We start from the raw sequence: 18703 nt of genomic DNA, 5'->3' as shown, positions 1-18703 counted from the left end.
ATACCCTTATGTTAATGAATTGGATTTGGAACAATACTTGGTCCTTGCGGGATTTGGTTCCAACAAATTGCACTCCTAGGATGGTGGCACAGATTGCGTGACCCAGGTTAGTCTTGTTCTGACCTGCGCCAGCTACGCTCTACTTTCTCTGTCCATGATTCCAGGAGTATTCAGGTTCCAAAGGCCCAGATATGCCCATCAGCACTTGATATGTCTGCCGTCACTTCCACAAAACGCCATATTTCACATGCTGGATACGTCAACGCCAGCAGACCCTGCCACAGACGTACACCGATTGGAGAGACTTTCTTAGATCGCGGTAATCAATGCGATGATATTGACTCGGCCCGCGCGCCATAATTATGGATGAGCAGCATCTCTGGATCATCTCGAGAAATGCTGGCCCGAATATGAACTAACTAAGGCTGCAAATGCACCGCTGAATCCATGACGCCAAACGTAGCCCTTTTTTTGGTATCAGACCACCCGATCCAGCTTGAAATCAAGAAACGTCTTGTAAAAGATTCTTCCATACAAATATTACACAAATTCACGACTCCGGCGAGCAAGAACGCGCACGTTGTCGATGAAACCCTCCACCAACTGCGGGTATGAATGAGGCTCGTTCTTCATCACACGGCGCTGTTGATCAATGACAATATCCGGGGACAGTTCGATTTCGAGTTCGTGTTCCCTATCGGTCTTTTGGGTGTTCTATGACAAGGTTAGCATCGCGTGCGGCATCGACTATTTGCTGAGCCACTTACCCCAGGACCGGGCGTCATCTGTGTCACTTGCGTCAGGTCGACTTGATAGTGATTTTGCTTGTAGCTGAGGCGATCCTTATTACGATCGGGGAACTTCTGCTCGTGGCTGACGGCTAGGCGTTCCAACTCCTCAGCCGGGCCATCCCAAGGCATTTCCAGGTTGATGCTGATACGGCAGTCCAGAGGACATGTGGGCAGGTGTAGGTGAAGGTCAGCCACACGAGCCTTGACAATCTTGGCCAGCACTTCCTTCGTCTTCATATCGTATGTAATGCGAGCCTTGATCGGTCTTCTAGGCGGAAGTAGGGCGCGAATGCACGTAGGCAGACGGGAGTGCATCGAATTAGGTAGCTCGATGAACTTGTCCGTCTCCCGTCGATGTTTGTACTGGATTTGTACCCGGCCGCGAGCGCTGGGATCGGGGTTTCGTGGGTCGGTCTGGACGACAAGAGTATTGAGGAAATCGTTCAGTCCTTTGTGTTGGGCCTGGAGGGAGAAAAGTTAGTCTCAGTCATTTTCGCTGGCGCAATGGAACTTACCGCAGTCATGCTGCTTTTGAAGGCCAGACGGCCAGTGTCGTGGAGAATGCATTCAGAGCCAATGAATTTTTCAACGCGCTCGTTCGTGTCTCTGTCGATGAGCAGACCCATCTTGGCCTCAATCTCGAACTGTACGCCGCGACCGATGATGTCGCCCGAGTCAGGGTGAAGCGAAATGTTCTTAAACAAAAAGTCTGCAACCTGCTTGGACAATTCCTCGTATGGGCGGGTTCCGAGAATACTCTCCTCCCATGCGCCTAGATGGTGTTGAGGCTTGGGCTCCTGCACCGCCGGTGGCGGAACAGATCGTGCAGCCTCTGGCGAAGTGTGGCGACTGGAGTTGCTGGCGGGTTTGGCCTCGTGCTTTCCGTTGATGTGAGGTGGCCCTCGTTTGAGCAGCTCAAAATTTGCCTGCTTCAGTCTCTTGTTTTCTCGGGAATTCCAGGTTTGCGCCCAAACGGGAGTTGCTGTGTGTATTGTCTTCTTCCGCTGAACCACGGGCGAGCGAGCAATCGTTGGCCCTCCATTGACCTCGGCAGGTGGTGGCCGGGGTTCTTTCCTCTCGAGTTCTCGGGGGCTCAGATCTCGGTCGGCGAGCTTCCTTTTCGCAGGCGTCGCGGCGCGTTCGCGTTCGGGTTCCACCATGTTGACGACACTTGGTTGTGGTCGCGCTTCGGGTTCGGTGTGGCCACCAACGCTGCTCGGCAAACTCGGAACCCTGGTCTTGGGGCTAACGCTAACGCTTCTGTCGCGTTCGCTGTGCACGCTATGCGACAATGACCTTCGTTCTTGGGCGCCGTGGGAATTGGGCATGCGAGGTGGTGGAGGTGGTGGTGTGGCTTGGGATAGGTGCGAGGCGGACAGTCTTTGTTGATAGGGACTTTGTGGTTGCGCAAAGCTCGGTGCAGAGGAAGATTGTCGAGGCCCGGTCTGGGGCGGGCCCAGTGGGGTAGGAGGTTGCGAGTGCTGGCGGTTGTACTCGGGCGGCGGGTGCGCCGTCGCAACAGGACTGCCGTGAGGATACGCCTGACCGTGAAGTTGCGGGTGCTGCTGGCTGTGTGCAGAGGTAGGAGTTGGGGTGGAATGTGTTGATTGTGAGCGTTGGTGAATATACGGGTTGGCGCCACCGGGGGTGCCGATGGGCGGCGTCTGCGGCATGTGCTGCTGCGGCTGCGGCTGCGGCTGCTGCTGTTGCGGATGCGGCTGTTGCTGTGCAAGTTGTTGCTGCTGCTGCTGCTGAAGCTGAAGCTGCTGAGGATGGGGTGGAAAAGAAGACGGTGTTGCACCAGCCGGATGGGAATAGCTGTCTCTCGGGGGATACGCGTTGGATGGCGGGTATTGGTGACGTTGTACAGGGCTGGCAACCTCTTGAGGCGGCCCGGTCGGAGGAAAGGGATAGCCACCAGCAGGCCCGCTCACCGAAGACGTCGGAGTGTGACGATACGGGGACGGGGCGGGCATGGAGGCGCTCTGAGGAGATCGCACATCGGTGTACGGGCCGGGAGTACCTGCCTGCAGCGGTGGCGGCGCCGGGCGGCCGGGATAGGGGCCCGGAGTCTGATAAGGCGACTGAGGAGGATAAGGCGGGTTCGAGGCCTGCGGATGGACAGCATACTCCTGAGGCGCGGGAGGCTTGCCTGGAGAAGAGTGCAGGGCATGGCTGTATGCAGACTCCCTAAACGCATACGCGGTGGCTGCCTGGGAAGGTGTCGTCGGAGTCTGCTGCTGGGGATGATGCTGTGGGTGCTGAGGATGCTGCTGCGGGTGCTGCTGCGGGTGTTGCTGAGGGTGCTGCTGAGGGTGTTGCTGCGGGTGCTGTTGAGGGTGTTGAGGATGTTGAGGATGTTGCGGATGCTGCTGAGGAGGATACTGCTGCTGCTTCGGCGCAAGCTGCTGAGGAGGAGCAGGAGGGGGAGCCGCAGCAGGAGCCGCTCTCGAGCGGTCGGCGTCATCAGCCGTATTCATCAAGGCCCTGAGATCCATAGTGAAAGGCGTAGACGGGCAAATGGGGCCAGTATCCCTTGGTGTTGTGGGGTTTTGTCCAGTCCAACACTCCGGCCTGCTTCGGCTGGGATGCGCAAAGTTTCAGCTTCGCCCTTTCAATACCAACAGCTCATATGCGCGGCGTGCGAGATATGCGATGGGTTATCGGTCGTGAGCGATGGTCGCGAAGCAGGTTTGAAGAGTCGACGCGATTTTATTGGTACAGGTTGGATCGGCAGCAGTTGAGCATCACGTCGGCATGATCAGTCGGCAAAGATGATTGCGGTCGGGGTCGCAGGCGTTGATGTCGGCGTCGGCGTCGCTGTTGGGGCTCGGGGTCGAGACGGGATCGACCAGATGGGACTAGATTGGATCGGATCGGATTGGACAGCACAGAAGCCAGGACCAAGCAGAATCGGATGCGCGGCGAGGCGAGGGCAAGTCGGATTGGAGCAAAGAGTTCGATGGGCGATGCGAAATGGAGGGCGGCGGGCGACAAGCTAAAGAAAACGGCGAGGGACGAAACGACACGGTTCACAGGGTCGGAGAGGGAGGGGTCGGGATCGAGCTCGTTTGTTTCGTTTGTTCGTTGGGTGGACGGAACGGGATGAGATGGATATGCGGGTGTGGATGTGGATGCGGATTGCGAGTTGCGGATTGGAGTCGTCGCGAGCTGGGCGTCGTAATCTCTCTGGTGCGCGATCTCCCCTCTCTTTCTTTCTTTCTCTCTCTCCTTCTGTACGTGGTGTACGTCCTCAATGCGGCATCCGTTCGGGGCTGGCGAGTTAGGCAGCGCGAGAGAAGCGTGCGATGATGCGATGCGGTCGGCGCGTGGGCTTTCGGAGCGGGGAGTGAGGTGGAGGGCGAAGAGCAACAGGCGTCGGTGGTGATGGCAGCAGGGAGATTTCTCTCTCGTGAGGTCCCTGTCGGCGTCGGGTTGGGTTGGGGCGAATGGTGGTTGGTGGTTGGTGGTTGGTAGGTACCTTGGGGTTGGTTGGTCGGGTAAGGCAGGTAAGGTAAGGTAAGGTAAGGTCAGGTCGCAGGTCGAGATATCTCGGGCGCTAGGAAGAAAACATCTTGTCCTCTGTTGCAGCTGCGTGGGAAATTTGGAGACAAAAAGAAAGGATGGAAATGGATTGGTCGCGCGCCGATCGCAGCAGGGTTTCCGTCTTTCGCGGCTTCTCAGTCATGAAAGTCCTCAATCTCACTCAGGTCACGTCGGCGCCCACCGTGCTCTCTTTCTCTACCTAGGTCACTGCCCGTAGGTATCCGTAGGTAGTCACAGCGAGCTCAGTGAGTGAGGTGCTAATAAGGCTGCCCTGCCTACCTAGGTAAGTATGGATCTTACTTTTCAAGACCGGGCACACTAAAGGTACTTTGGGAGCGCCCTGGCAAGTAGGCACCTTAGCAAAGTACCTTCCTTAAGTAAGGTACCTCACCTAGTAGCTAGGAACTTTGAAGCTCCAGGTCCCTTTGAGGATGCAGAGAGCACAAGGTGATTTAGCTTTTCATCATGTTTAGGCAGATGCTATTTAATTTAGGGGCTTTACATAGAGCTTCATCAAGCTTCTTCTGTTATTTCATCCACTGTAACCTGGGCAGTAACCTATAAGTAGGTACCTTAGGTAAGGTACCTTAAGGTAGGCAAGTATCTTGGGGGCTGGCACAGAGCTCTTCCAGTGGGCTGCACAGCCTTGTCTCGTTTCGCAGCTTTCATGAACATGTCCATGTCCTGTGCCACGGTGCGTTGCTCGAGCCCGGCCTGTCGGGGATTTTTTTTATTTTTTATTTTCTCTCTCCCCTGTCTCTCCTTCGGCCAGCTCCACGTTGTGGTGTTGGCAGAGTGGAGGGTTGTGAGATTGAGGCACGCGCTCTCGACGGGTGAAGGGCGCCTGTCTGTACTGAGCATGTATTGCCACTCATAATCTGACGTTCAAAGATACTTACATGTACTAATCGGGGCTGTGCTGGACGTGTGTGGGTCGCGTCGATGGCGCCAGACACTCACTCATGCTGGAACTGCAACTGGAACTGAGGGTCTGATCGTGTCTTCCACTTTTCTGCCCCCTTCCAGTGTCACAGTCAAATCGCGTCGTCAGTCGCCTAGTTTTCTGACTTCTGACAGCCAGCTCCAGCCAGGGTTGGCGAACCTGTTTCCCTTCTGGACCGCCTCATCCTCAGGGGTAGCATTGGCCTTCCGTCTTCACTGCGAATGACTACCTATTCATACCGACGACCACGAATACACGGATATTGAATCGCGATGCGAATGGGCTTCCTCCTATTACCTTATTGATGCTCGTACAAAGTACAACCAACGTCAACCATCGCCCAGCCTCCTCGGACCTCACGAGCACCATATCCTTGCATCTCAACTGCCGTCCACCCCAATGCACCCTCACCCTATCTTACCTTGGCCCAGATACGACGCTGATCCTGATAGGATGGATGCCTTGAGTGCCAATGTTCATATCGAAAGCTGCACGTCCATTGCACTTCTGCGCGTCAGCCTCATCAATCTGACGCCTGACGCGTCGACACTGAGCGGTCCTTCCTACGTACTGCCCTCTCCTTTCACGCGTTTTCAAAACCTCTGGTGTTATGCATCATTTATCGTGACTTTCATTAAGCTTGCAGAGTTGTTCTCTGTTCCTCACAAGCTTGACTTTGCTGCCGCTGCCGCTGCCGCTGCCGCTGCCGCTGCCTCAGCCTTCTGTTGTCGAATAGCCGTACTGCTGATCTTATTGGTAAAGTCGTCCGTTTTAGCTGTCTCGTAGCCAAGATCCCGCGCGTCGAGCACGTCGACTTCGTACGTTTCCAATGGCTTCATCCCGAGACTAACCCGCTTGTCGTTGACTGCCCTGCCGCCCGAGCGCGTCTCTCCAGAGACCACGAGTGCTTCAATCTCCGCCATGGAGATCGTGGGGCCATAGACATCCTGAAATTCAACGCATTCGACGACAATAGTGCCGTTGCGGAACTTCGCCTCGAGATGGCCAGGCGCAGTTTCTACTGTCGGTACCGGACCAGACCTCTTTTTCCAACCGCTCTTGTCCAGCTCGAGAAGAGAGGCTAGGAAGTCAAGAGTATACCTGGCACGGTCATCCCATGTCTGCACCAGCTCGCCGTATTTCTTGTTCTTGAGCATTTCATCGCCCGTGATGCCCAGCACAAGCTTGCAACTGGATGCCGAGTCTTTGTCGGGAACCCTGAGTAGGAGAACTGCGGCCATGAGCATCAGCTTGTGACCTGGGTGGAGATGGTCAAATGTGCCGCCTAGGCAGACCACTGGGTACAGAGGAGATGCTTCCGTGTTGCCGGCTCCCTCGCCTTCGACGTTCATGCTAAGACCAGCCTCAACAACAACTAGTTGAGATTGGAGGATGGTCTGTCTCCCTTCGGCAAATTTGAGATATGATGACAGCGTACGATATCCGTGCTCGCTATTCACATGAAATATGTAGCTCCAGGGGTGGTAAGCAGATGCGAATGTTGGAAGGTCGACGACAGTCGTGTTGTTGGGCTCGATGGCGGCCACAAAGTCTGATGCAAACCGCCTACTGGCGTCATGGTCGACCAAAACAACTCGCGCATCGATAGAGCCCGGTCCTCCATTAACGTCCGTGGCAATGGACTGCTCGGCACAAACGACAGCAATGAGGCTGTAGATACCGGCCACCAGAGACTGTGCGGCGGCCCATGACAACGATTTCGTTTTCGGTGATGCACCGCGCAAGACGGGACATACCACAGCCACAATCAGCGTAGCTGACCGGGCCGGGTGCTTGATCTTGGAGAAAACGGCTTGTAATGAGGGCCGGTAGGCGGCATTGAGTGATGCGCGGGATGGCGGCCGGGGTGGGACTGGCAGGAGCAGGAGACTCGGATTCTGTTCTGAGCTCATACTGTAAAACTCTCGTGGCAGAAAGCGCAATCAGGTGTTGGCTGGAGGCGTATGATCAGAAACGCAAAGAAGCACTCTGAATTCGTGATCACTGTTGTCAAGGCTAAATGCGTGGAACTCAGGTGAGCTGGACTGGGTGTTCCTCGGTCCGTGGAAGCGGGGAGCTTGAGTCCCGGTCACATTGGCGGGGTGTGCCGCAGCAAGTGAGGTCACTCACTGCACCGCTGTGTGCCCGGTCTCTTGCAATGTGTGCAGAGCTCCAGGGCAGGTACACGTACTTCATTACGATATAACCACTGAATGTTGTAAGCGTGACGCTCAGCACTTTAAGTGCATATGCTAGCTGATATCGCAGATAACCGACTTTCGGGGCTCGAGGAGACCTGACTGCAGCTGCTTACCTCATCAGGGCCAGTCGAGAAATCCGGGTGCAGCTTTCGCAGCTTTGGGAATGCTGACTCATCCAGAAACTGGTCCGTGCTTGTTGCCGTTTGCTGCTATTGGCGCTGCCGACTGGTGCTGCAAGGGTCAGAGAGACGGCTCTGGGGCAAGGCGAGGCAGGCAGACCTGCCTGACGTGGATGCTGGCTGGCTGCATTCGCGCATTGCTTTCGACGTCCTTCTTTCCATCACCAAACCGTCTCCCCGGAGCTGCCATCACCACCACTCCAATAGTCATCCAACCTATTCAATTCAGTCCGACTGACTGCGTATTGAAGAACCGACCGAACGTCTACGATAAATCCTATCGGTCGCACATCTTCCCGCCACAGCTTAGCTCGAGCTCCGTCCCCGAGGCCAACATCCAAAATGCCTGGCCTGGTATCAGCTACCGGAGTGCTGGGCTTCCTGGCCGACGAGGAGCACGACCTCAAGGTCTTCGCCCTCCAGACTCTCAACGATGATATCGACACCGTCTGGACTGAGGTTGCCGGTGCTCTGAGCCAGATGTAAGCCCGCCTTCCATTGTTTTCCCGCGGGGCTGCTCTTCACCAAAATGCTAATCATCCCTCCAGCGAGGCTCTCTACGAAGACGACACCTTCCCCCAACGGCAGCTCGCCGCTCTTGTTCTCGCCAAGGTTTACTACCATCTCCAGGCTTACAATGAGAGCATGACTTTCGCCCTGGCTGCCGGCGACCTCTTCAAGCTCGATGCTCCCGGCGAGTTCGAGGAGACCATCATCTCCAAGTGTATCGATCAGTACATCGCCGCTTCTTCCGCGCAGCACACCGCTCCCAAGTCACCCAAGAACGACAACTCCCTCCCCGCTCTTGCGACAACCTTTGCGAGCGGCGCCGCTGACGGCTCCGCCCTCATCTCTCCCACGACGCCCTTCTCTCAGACGACTCTCCCCTCCAAGTCGCTCCTTTCCAGAGTTTCGACCGATAACACCATCCTCGATCCCACATTCCAGCCCGTCAAGGAGGGTCGTTCCGGTTCCATCGCCCCCATCAACGACCAGGCTACACAGCTCGCTCTTCAGCGCATCATCGAGCGTCTCTTTGAGGCCTGCCTCAAGGATGGCCGATACCGCCAGGTCGTCGGCATTGCTGTTGAGGCCAAGAACCTGGAGGTCCTTCGCCGCGTCATTAAGCGGGCAAGCGAGGATGAGAAGAAGTCCAAGGGCAAGTCCACGGACGGCCAAGGTCCCGCAGAGGAGCTGATGGAGTACGCCCTGAGCATCTGCATGGACATTGTTCAGGAGCGCAGCTTCCGCACCGAGATTCTGCGTCTTATCCTCGATCTCCTCAACGAAATTCCCAACCCCGACTACTTCGCTATCGCCAAGTGCGTCGTTTACCTCAGCTCAGACGAAGAGGCGTCGCGCATGCTTAGGCAGCTCGTCACAGATGGTGGCCCCAACTCGATTGCCAATGCTTACCAGATCGCCTTTGACCTGTACGACAACGGCACTCAGGAATTCTTGGGCAAGATCATCAACTCTCTGCCCTCTGGAGAGCCTGCCAAGCCACCTGCCAGTGATGCTACCGAGGAGGAGCCTCTTCTCGAAAACCAGCAGTCATCTGAGGAGGAGGTCTCGGACGACCTTGCTAAGGTCTACAAGAACATTCGTTCTATTCTCGACGGCAGCAAGACCATCCAGCTGAACCTCGAGTTCCTCTACAGGAATAACCGAACCGACTTGAGCATCCTGAACAAGGTCCGCGACAGCTTGGAGGGCAGAAACTCTATTTTCCACACTGCCGTCACCTTCTGCAACGCCTTCATGAACCAGGGTACCACGAACGACAAGTTCTTCCGCGATAATCTCGAGTGGCTTGGTAAGGCAGTTAACTGGTCTAAGTTCACAGCCACCGCTGCTCTCGGAGTCATCCACCGCGGCAACCTCACCCAGTCTAGGAAGCTTCTGGAGCCGTATCTGCCTCGCCAGAGCGGCTTGAGCAGCGGCTCCATCTTTAGCCAGGGTGGTGCGCTGTACGCCTATGGTTTGATTCACGCCAACCACGGCGCCGATGCCCTCGAGTACCTCAAGACGCAATTTACATCTGCAGAGGAGGAAGTCATTCAACACGGTGGTGCCCTTGGTTTGGGCATTGCTGGCATGGCCACCGGCTCTGAGGAGATTTTCGATAACCTGCGAACTGTCCTCTTCACGGACTCTGCATTGAACGGTGAGGCCGTTGGTCTTGCCATGGGTCTCATCATGCTGGGCACAGGCAACGTGCGTGCTCTGGAGGACATGATCACGTATGCTCATGAGACGACCCACGAAAAGATTGTTCGTGGCCTTGCCATCGGCATGGCTCTCATCATGTACGGCCGCCAAGAGGGCGCCGACGCCATGATTGAAGGCCTGCTCAACGACCCCGACCCGACCCTCAGATACGGAGGTATCATGACAGTTGCCCTCGCGTACTGCGGTACCGGCAGCAACAAGGCCATTCGCAAGCTGCTGCACATCGCTGTCAGCGACGTCAACGACGACGTCCGCCGTGTTGCTGTCATGAGCTTGGGATTCATCCTGTTCCGCAAGCCCGGCAGCGTGCCCCGCATGGTCGAGCTCCTCTCTGAGTCGTACAACCCCCACGTCCGTTACGGATCTGCCATGGCTCTGGGTATCTCCTGCGCGGGCACTGGTCTCGACGAGGCCATTGATCTGCTTGAGCCGATGATGAAGGATCCTACCGACTTCGTTCGCCAGGGTGCTCTTATCTCCCTTGCCATGATCATGATCCAGCAGAACGAGGTGATGAACCCCAAGGTCGCCTCCATTCGCAAGACTCTGAAGAAGGTTGTCGGTGACCGTCATGAAGACGCCATGACCAAGTTTGGTGCCTCGCTCGCCCTGGGCATCATTGATGCTGGTGGCCGCAACTGCACTATCGGTCTTCAGACTCAGACCGGTAACCTCAACATGGCCGGCATCGTGGGCATGGCGGTCTTCACCCAGTACTGGTACTGGTTCCCCTTCACTCACTTCCTCTCTTTGGCATTCTCTCCCACCTCCATCATCGGCCTGGACCACGAGCTCGAGATCCCCAGCTTCAAGTTCCACTGCGCTACTCGCCCCAGCTTGTTTGACTATCCCCCTGAGCAGGAGGTCAAGACCGAAGAGGGTCCGACGATGGTAGCCACCGCTGTCCTCTCCACCACCGCCCAAGCCAAGCGAAGAGCCCAGAAGAAGGAGCGTGCCCAGCGCCGGGAAAGCATGGACATTGACTCGTCTGCTAAGCCTACCGTTTCCGACAAGATGGAGGTGGATGACAAGAAGGAAGAGGCCAAGGACAAGAAGGAGGGCGAGGTGACTGACAAAGAGGCCTCTGCTCCTCCGGCAGACACTAAGAAGAAGGCAGAGAAGGAGAAGGTTGGCTACGACATGGAGAACATGTCGCGTGTGCTGCCCGGTCAGCTCAAGTTTATCAGCTTCCCTGCCGGCCGGTACAAGCCGGTCAAGAAGGTACAGTAATCCCAACTCCAACACAATAAGGAAGACAAGGCGCTAACTATCCGTAGCCAACTGGTGGACCTTTGCTGTTGCAGGATACCCAACCTGACGAGGAGAAGTCTCTGATGGAGGAGAAACTCAAGAAGGTGACGACGGAGAAGGCCCCCGTCGCTGGCCAAAGTAACGCCGGTGGCTCATCGGCGGGCCTGACGCCTAGGCAGCAGCAGAACATCATCTCCCAGGCCCTTAGGGCTGGCGCTGGCGGTGATCTCCGCTCGCTCAACGAGCTTAGCGAGTTGCTGGGCCGCCAGAGGAGAGGTGATCTTGCTGGCGCGACGGAAGGAAGTGGTGCGGCGGCGGCTGCAGGAGTTCTTACCGCAGTTGATGAGGACGGTGAGGGCGACGAGGAGGCGACAGTGCCAGGCGAGTTCGAGTACTTCACCGACAACGAGGAGGAGGACGAGGACTAGGTATTCTGCTAAGCGGCGCATACAATGTACTTTTAAGTCGGAAAGGGTTTCTAGAGAATAGACGACGGCAGAGGCCTGTTTTGGGCACGATGCGAAGGGCATCTTAGGGCAAGAGCGCTTGCCATGCTGTACAACTTTAGCAATTGAATTAATGCCCCATTTGCGAGTTGAACTTTTTGTTGAACGTTACGTCAATTAAGGTATGCGAGTTCGATCTTGCGTGCTTGTAATCTACGACTGGCTGTTATGATGATGAATAAGAGAAGAAGAAGAAAAAAAACCACTGCAATCGCTAATGGCAGCAAATACCACACACGGGGGAAACGAATAACAGCAACACGCCTCGCTGTTGGTACTCCGAAATGCGCCAAAACCCTGGTACAAACAAAACGTGCCGTCTCATATACAACAACTTCTCTTCTCTTTGTCGTTCATCCTCCTCTTGCATAATCAAAGTCTCATCTCGTAGTAATCAAAGCTCCCTTGGCACAGTCTGAGCAAACTCTGAGACGATGCCAGGCGTTGGCCAAGTTGCCGCGCTGGTTATAAATGGCCGCATAACTCTCTGGCTGACAGTTGTACGACTCATCTGTAGCCTTGACCAGCATCGTTGTGCACTTCTTGCCGTTTTCGCCCAGTTCGCCCAGAGGAACAACGCCATCGTATCTCCAGCGCTTCCACGCCCAAGACTTGTGGCCGGCTTTGGGCGCAGTCTCAGGCTCGTCAAGGAGCTCCGCCTGGTCCCATGTCTTGCCGTTATCAAGGCTCACGTCGACGCGGACGATTCTGCGCCCGCCGCCCGAGTAGGCGTATCCCTTCAGCGAAGCCTCTCGGCCAGCGGTCTCGGCGTCATTGGTGCCACTCTTCCAGTCACCCAGTCTAACGGTTGTTATGGCGCTGGTGATGGGCATTTCCTGGATGGGGGCTGCGCTGTCCCAGTCCGGCTTCGTCTCGTTGGGTCCGAAGCATTTGTAATCCTTGCGCTGCCACTGGCTGTGGCTCTCCTCATCTGACACCGTGATATGGCTCAACCATTTGACAGAGCGAGCTGCGACATGGCCAGGCACGAGTGCGCGGAGGGGGTAGCCATGGTCCCTTGGCAACGGCTTTCCATTCATCGAATAGGCAAGAAGAACATCGCCACGGGGGTCCAGGGCAGACTCAATGGGGATTGACGCGCCGTAGGCCTCGAGAGCCATGAATTGTACGTGCTTGGCTTCCGTATCGCCAGCCATTGTTTCCAGAATGGGGACGCCAGCGTCGGCGAGAACATCGGAGAGCTTCACACCCTGCCATTCAGCGCAAGAGATGGCACCGACATTCCATTGAAGACCGTTTGTCTTTTTAGCGTTGCGCGTCATGTCACTTCGGCGGTTGCCCGAGCACTGAAGAACCGCCACGATGGTTGAAGGCTTAAACTTGGTCTTGAGATCATCGAGGGTGTACTCCTTGATGGTTCCGTCGAGCAGCTCGATCTTAAGGGTGTAATCCGAGGTGTCGTCAACCTCGGGCACCCACATGTGGTTACGCACGTAGAAGAGCTCATTGGGGGTGAGATAGCTGTCAGCCAGGCCCTCCAAAGGCGTTTCGGCATTGCGAGGCTTGGGAGTAAGTGTGATGAGTCTTGGGTCACGGCTGGGATCGTGTTGGAAAGGGTCCTCAATCGATTGTGCGGCAGGCTTGCCATCAATCAGGTCGGCATTATCGATAAAGCCAATCAGATACTGGTTGAGGATCTCGTAGACGTGGGGCGACTTGTGAATAGTGAAAATGTCCCAGTAGGGATCAATGCTGCCGCCGGCGGCACGGAGGATGACCTCGCCACCGGGATGGGCTCCGACCCATTCGGTAATATCATAGACCTTATCGCCTTGTGTAACCCACGGGCTGCCGGACTTTGCGTCGTGCTTCCGGACCTCGTTCAGCCGGAAGCGAGGGAGGGACGGATCGCGGTCATCGGTCGAGTCTGCCGGGCCGGAAGTATCGACATCATCTTCGTGGGGGACATGGAAGGGCTCCGAGAGGCCAATGAAGAAGGACAGCAGCCCACCGCTAGCGAGCAGAGTCCTAACCCTGATGAGGCGTGGGGGACGGTTCCCTGGGCCACCTGGGCCACCCGGGCCACTGTTATGCTGAGGCCGCTGCCTCTCTTGTGCCTGAGCAGCGGTACCACCTGTGAGAGGCGTAGAGGAGGAGACGGATGTCGGCTGGGTGTGTCTAGAGCAAGGAGAGGCGTGCAAGAGTCGAGGGTGGAGGGAACCCTGAGGACGAGGGGCGGCAAGAGGACCAGCCAGAGAGGTGGCCGGGGCGTGTAGCGGTCGAAAAGGGACGGGCCGCTTTGTCGAGAGCTGTAAAAGCTCGCTAAATAGACGCCGCGGCGCTTGCATTGGGAGAGATGGCGTTGTGAGTGGCCGAGATGGGCTTCTTTTGGGTCGACGACGTCGAGGGCGCGGCTCTGGTGTGGAGCTTGGACGATGAGGTGACTGACAAGGGCGATGGCGTGATTGCTCTTGGAGGGTGAGGGAAAAGTCTGAGGGTGGGGGGGGGGGAGGCGAGCTGTTCATAAATCAGGTCGTCTGCATAATGGAGCCGGATTGTGCAGACGGACTGTGCGTTGAATTGTGCAGTCGGCGTCCAGTGGGGCCGTGCACGTGTGGAGTGAGTACGTAAGGAACCTAGGTACACTGTGCCGGACGTGGAGTCTCCTTCAGAGTGTGTGTGAGTGTGTGCCCAGGTGAAGTCTCTTTTCTCTCCAGCGGGAACATGGAAAGCGATGAATTCGGGGTTCTGACATTGGCTCTTTCCCACTCTTAAACCGACCATAGACTCGCATCTGAGCTGCCCGTGCATCATTACAAGACTTGGCTTCTGTAGCAAATGGTGGAAGACGCCGATGGTTGCCGCAAAATCACCCACGTGGTCGCCGAAGAAGACCGTCGCAGCCCGCCCCGACACGTCTCAACCCTCAATCCCGGGCCTTCGTGAGTCGGCGAACAACTGAGTCGGCGATAGCAACCGAAGCTGTCTGTGGCCACGTCCAACCACTGCGGCGCTAGGTCCATATAATATTCTCCCCGCAACTCTAATCGAAGTGCATTTTAATTGCCTTGGTTGCATTGATGGAATCTTCGGCGATCAGTCGGTATCAGTCGATGTCGACGGCGTTGTTCTTCATACTAAGCTGCAGCTGGCTGCTGTAAAGTACAGCTTCTGGACAGAAGGGGTATTTGTTCGCTATATGACATTGCAGAAGCTTCCAACAGGGCTTCAGGTCGATTTCCTGCTCAGAGCACCTTGGAATCTGGAGTTTGCTGGCCATCCCGAGCTGCAGCTTGAACCTTTTCGGGAGTCTTGTCTTTCGGAGTCTCGACATCACTGCCCTGAGTGCCCTCGATATCCATGCCCTCCCGCACCCAAATCGTCTGCGGTATGAGAGACTCCCTCGCCGGCACAAGCCAGCTGAGTATCGTATATAAAAAGATTGACACAACGAAGCCAAAAAGCCAGTCGAAGCTGTACAGATGCTGCGCACCGTCTGAGATCTTGACTGCCGGGTAGCCGCTGATAGCCAGTGCCATGCCCGGCAACGAAGGCGCTACAGGAACGATAAAGGCAACAAGCGCTCTCCAATTAACGCCCGCATCGAAACGGTAGCGGCCGTGGGGATCGTACAGCCCTGCGCATCAAACGTGTCAGTCTCGTTGTCAGTAATGCCTCGAATCCGAATATACTCACCAGGCAGGTCGTATCGCTGCTTCTTGACGAGCCAAAAGTCTGCCGCCATGATGCCGCTGATGGGCGCAAGGAAGACAGCATAGGCGCCCATGAAGTTCAGGAATGTCTGCGCCGAGCTGAGGATCTTCCACGGGACCAGAACCCAGCCGCCAATCACCGCTGCGACCATGCAACCCCTCTTGATGTTCAAGTAGCGGGGGAACATGACTGTCAGATCGTTCGCAGCACTAATGGAGTTCGCTGTAATGTTTGTTCCGACAGTGGCAATGAACCATGCTAACGCCGCAAAGAAGGCAGCAGCTCGGCCTCCGGATCCATTGGCAAGCCAGAGACTGACAATGTCAAGCGGATTCCAGAGGTACTCGCCCACAAACACCTTTGTTGCTGATGTCGTGATGATACCGAGAGTCCCGCAGAGTGTAAACACGAGAGGGACAAACGGTAGTTGCACGAGCTGGCCATTGGGGCTCTTGGAATAACGCAAAAAGTCGGGGATGTTGACGCCCATGGTGGCCCACTGCCCCGTCACGCTCGACATGCAGGACAGCCACAACCAAGCGTATTGAGGCGTACCCGAAGGCACTTCTGGCTCCAACTTGAAGATATCTCCGCCACCACCTGCTTTCTTAACTGCCCATCCCATCGTACCAAGAACTACGGCAGGGGCTGCGATAAGCTTGACGTAGAACAAGGGCCGGAGCTTCGTCGGATGAATGAGTAGGAGAGGGAGCTGGAGAACCCAAAAGAGGAAGAAACTTGGATGGAGGTCAGCTAATAGTCAACGGCCGGTGGCAAACTCGTCAACGCTTACGAGCACATTCCCATCGATGTAATACCGGCGGACTCTGGCAGTGTATTTGGGATCCTCGCATAGGAAGGTGCCATGGCGCTCAGCATGATTGTGAGACAATAAGAGCCATTGGCACACTGAACGCCGAACCAGAACATGGCCAGAATAGCGCGACTGACGATGGCGAAGTAGCGGAAATAGAACCCAAAGCTCCCCGTGGCTATTACTGAAAATGGGACATGAAGTCTACTTCCAATAGCACCGTTGAGAACCATGGCTATGGCAATGGCAAAGGTTCCGACCGCCATGGCAGGGATAGCTCTACACCGAGTAAGCACTCCCCTCAAATGTCGTCACGCCTGATTGCGACTTACTCTCTCCAGCTCAATCCCACAGCCAGGATACTTCCTGCTGTTTGCAATGTCGACAGATTCATCAGGTCTGAACTCCAATAAGCCAGAATCGTCCATATGCTCCATGTCTGTTGCTCCAACGGAACCGGGTCCATGTCTGAGTTGGACTGTCACAACGTAAGCTAGGGCTACATTTTTCTTTCTTCTCAATCTGAGTCCTTACCCAGACCCCATCAGGAGCAATGGTGCTAGGGTGCTTGGGAAGCTCCCATGCCCGTAGTGAAGTACATCGCCGCTTCACTTCATCTTTTCCGTAACCCCGCATCGTGGCCGTCGGTTTTTTGGTCAAAATATGATGGTGTGCCGAGCTTTTAGTCGTATGCACCTCATCCAATTCAGATGCAGCGGCACACAATCATGAGGTAAAACACGAAAGGCAAGGTCCGGGCGAAACGTCGAAGAGAGGATGTCCGAGAGAGAAACAGATCCGGAGCCGAGAAGCAATTAATCTTATCTGAACTACCTCCTAGCGGCCCTTCTTAACGATGGCGTGGCAACGACTTTTTGCTGAAAGTGAGACATGGCCGACTCTATGTAGTCCGCAAGCAGCTCGGTGCGATGTAACCCCTCCGCAGCGAACCAATTCCTCCCGACAGACCTACATATGCAGGCTTGAGGCCGGCCAGGTCCGCCTGCTGTCGATGGCAGCATGGTCACACAATCGACAGCTTTCAGCTCGGCAATGGGGGAGAGTCGATTATCTTACCGAGCGGTTGGGGTAAGATATGAAGCCCAGGTCTAAGGATTCACTGATAACAGGGTGAGGGTTATCGGGGTATCTCTGGAAGGGCAGGGGTTGACGCACCCGAGTGGCGATGCAAGCCAATCGCAAGCGACTTCTTATCACAAGTCGTGTGTCCCTCTTCCGCTTGTGCGAATGCTGGAAGGTCGTGGCGTCTTTCGCCTGACAAGACCGCGTCGCACAAACCATTGTCCAACATGAAGCTTACTTGAGGTAAAATGCTGGCGTATGAGCTAATCTCAAGTCTTCCCAGTCAAACTCGCTGTTACAGTTGCAACCAAGAGTCGGCGCAAATATGCTGATGCTGGGGAAGTGAGACATGTATCAATTGGGTTGAGTACGTCTAGCTAGCTCCTGCATAGCTAATCGGATGCAGCCCAAGTCCAGTTCATCATTGATCCTGGAACTCACAAGTATCGACGGGCGAGCTCCTCGAGCTCATCTTGCTTGTCCGAGAAGATGTTGATCGCCTGTATAAGTTTCTCCTCGTACTTTCCATTTCCACTGCGCGTGAAGGCAAGGCGCCACGCGCTCTCGTCCTTCAACGCCACCTCGAAATCGGTAGTCCACTTCATATCCGGGCCTGCAGCAAAGTAGCCGCCGACCTTCTCGGTCGACGTCGAAGCCGACTGAGCCGCCAAACCCCGGAGCAAGGGCGGTGATACAGTCACGTGCTGGATGCCCGCGAGCTGCATGACTTCAGCTACTGAAGTCAGACTGGCGGCAAGCACTTGCGTCTTCGCCTTCTTCTCGATATAGTATGCCTGGGCGGTTCTGCAGAAGTCGAAGGCCTTGTTCTCGTCAACATACCTGAAAATCAAGTCAATAACTCTGTTTATATGGAATGAGCACGAGACTATGGGAAAGACTCACCCGGGGACAAAGTGCACTTTGAGCTCATTGACGTAGGGAGCGATGTATGTGCAGCCGGCATCAGCGGCAAGGGCAGCTTGTTCCATACAAAACATGGTTGTTGCCAGGGTGGCGATGCCTTTTTGCTCGAGGATCCTGCATGCGGCAATGCCTTCCCACGAAGAGGGAATCTTGATGCATACCCGCTTGACATCAAAGCTGGGGTCGATCTTCTTGAACATTTCGACAATTCCTGCACGCTGTGTCAGATTTAGGCCCATCAGCCACCACTGAGGAAAAAACGTACTCTCGGCATTATAGCGAGTCTTCTCAACCGAGTAAGAGAAGTGTGTGTTGGTCTGAACATGGAAGTAGCCCGTCAAATAGGGGGCAAACTGCAGCGACAGTCTGACCATCTGAGCGTGTTAGTGAACCTGATGGGATGTCCTCGTCTGGCTCCTGGTTACATACCATGATCTCAACGGCAAGAAGAACCGGGTCAACGTCTGACCAGGTTTCTTTCGCCCAGCTCTGTGCGTCTTTGGCAGCATCTCGAATGAGCTGCTCGTGGTAGAGCTTACCGTCAGGGGTGAGCTTGGT

At 55.6% G+C, this 18703-nt stretch overlaps 5 protein-coding genes across 5 annotated transcripts; 1 reads left to right on the top strand and 4 right to left on the bottom strand.

The window, feature by feature from the left end:
- Positions 1-540: 540 nt before the first annotated feature.
- pct1 (mRNA-capping enzyme subunit beta) lies at positions 541-3289 on the bottom strand (the record flags this gene model as incomplete). The annotated part of the gene is made up of 3 exons (XM_036643371.1): positions 541-714; positions 768-1253; positions 1307-3289. The coding sequence occupies 3 exons, from the start codon at positions 3287-3289 to the stop codon at positions 541-543; spliced, it is 2643 nt and encodes an 880-aa protein (XP_036491956.1).
- A 2653-nt stretch (positions 3290-5942) lies between these two features.
- On the bottom strand, positions 5943-7193 carry CAB4 (Phosphopantetheine adenylyltransferase; the record flags this gene model as incomplete). Its single annotated transcript, XM_036643370.1, has 1 exon — positions 5943-7193. The coding sequence occupies one exon, from the start codon at positions 7191-7193 to the stop codon at positions 5943-5945; it is 1251 nt and encodes a 416-aa protein (XP_036491957.1).
- Positions 7194-8002: 809 nt separating this feature from the next.
- On the top strand, positions 8003-11571 carry rpn2 (26S proteasome regulatory subunit rpn2; the record flags this gene model as incomplete). The annotated part of the gene is made up of 3 exons (XM_036643369.1): positions 8003-8142; positions 8209-11113; positions 11170-11571. 3 exons carry the CDS (start codon positions 8003-8005, stop codon positions 11569-11571), a joined length of 3447 nt encoding a protein of 1148 aa, XP_036491958.1.
- Positions 11572-12029: 458 nt separating this feature from the next.
- SUOX (Sulfite oxidase) lies at positions 12030-13958 on the bottom strand (the record flags this gene model as incomplete). Its single annotated transcript, XM_036643368.1, has 1 exon — positions 12030-13958. The coding sequence occupies one exon, from the start codon at positions 13956-13958 to the stop codon at positions 12030-12032; it is 1929 nt and encodes a 642-aa protein (XP_036491372.1).
- An 897-nt stretch (positions 13959-14855) lies between these two features.
- CGCS363_v011518 (putative permease) lies at positions 14856-16774 on the bottom strand (the record flags this gene model as incomplete). The annotated part of the gene is made up of 5 exons (XM_036643367.1): positions 14856-15247; positions 15307-16061; positions 16118-16417; positions 16471-16616; positions 16673-16774. The coding sequence occupies 5 exons, from the start codon at positions 16772-16774 to the stop codon at positions 14856-14858; spliced, it is 1695 nt and encodes a 564-aa protein (XP_036491371.1).
- Between the last annotated feature and the right edge of the window lie 1929 nt (positions 16775-18703).

Source organism: Colletotrichum siamense, assembly GCF_013390195.1.
Source record: "Colletotrichum siamense strain Cg363 chromosome Unknown KSG_Cg363_contig07, whole genome shotgun sequence".
Classification (NCBI taxonomy): domain Eukaryota; kingdom Fungi; phylum Ascomycota; class Sordariomycetes; order Glomerellales; family Glomerellaceae; genus Colletotrichum; species Colletotrichum siamense.
The sequence above is the reverse complement of the archived record's forward strand: the minus strand, read 5'-3'. Positions and strand labels throughout refer to the sequence as shown.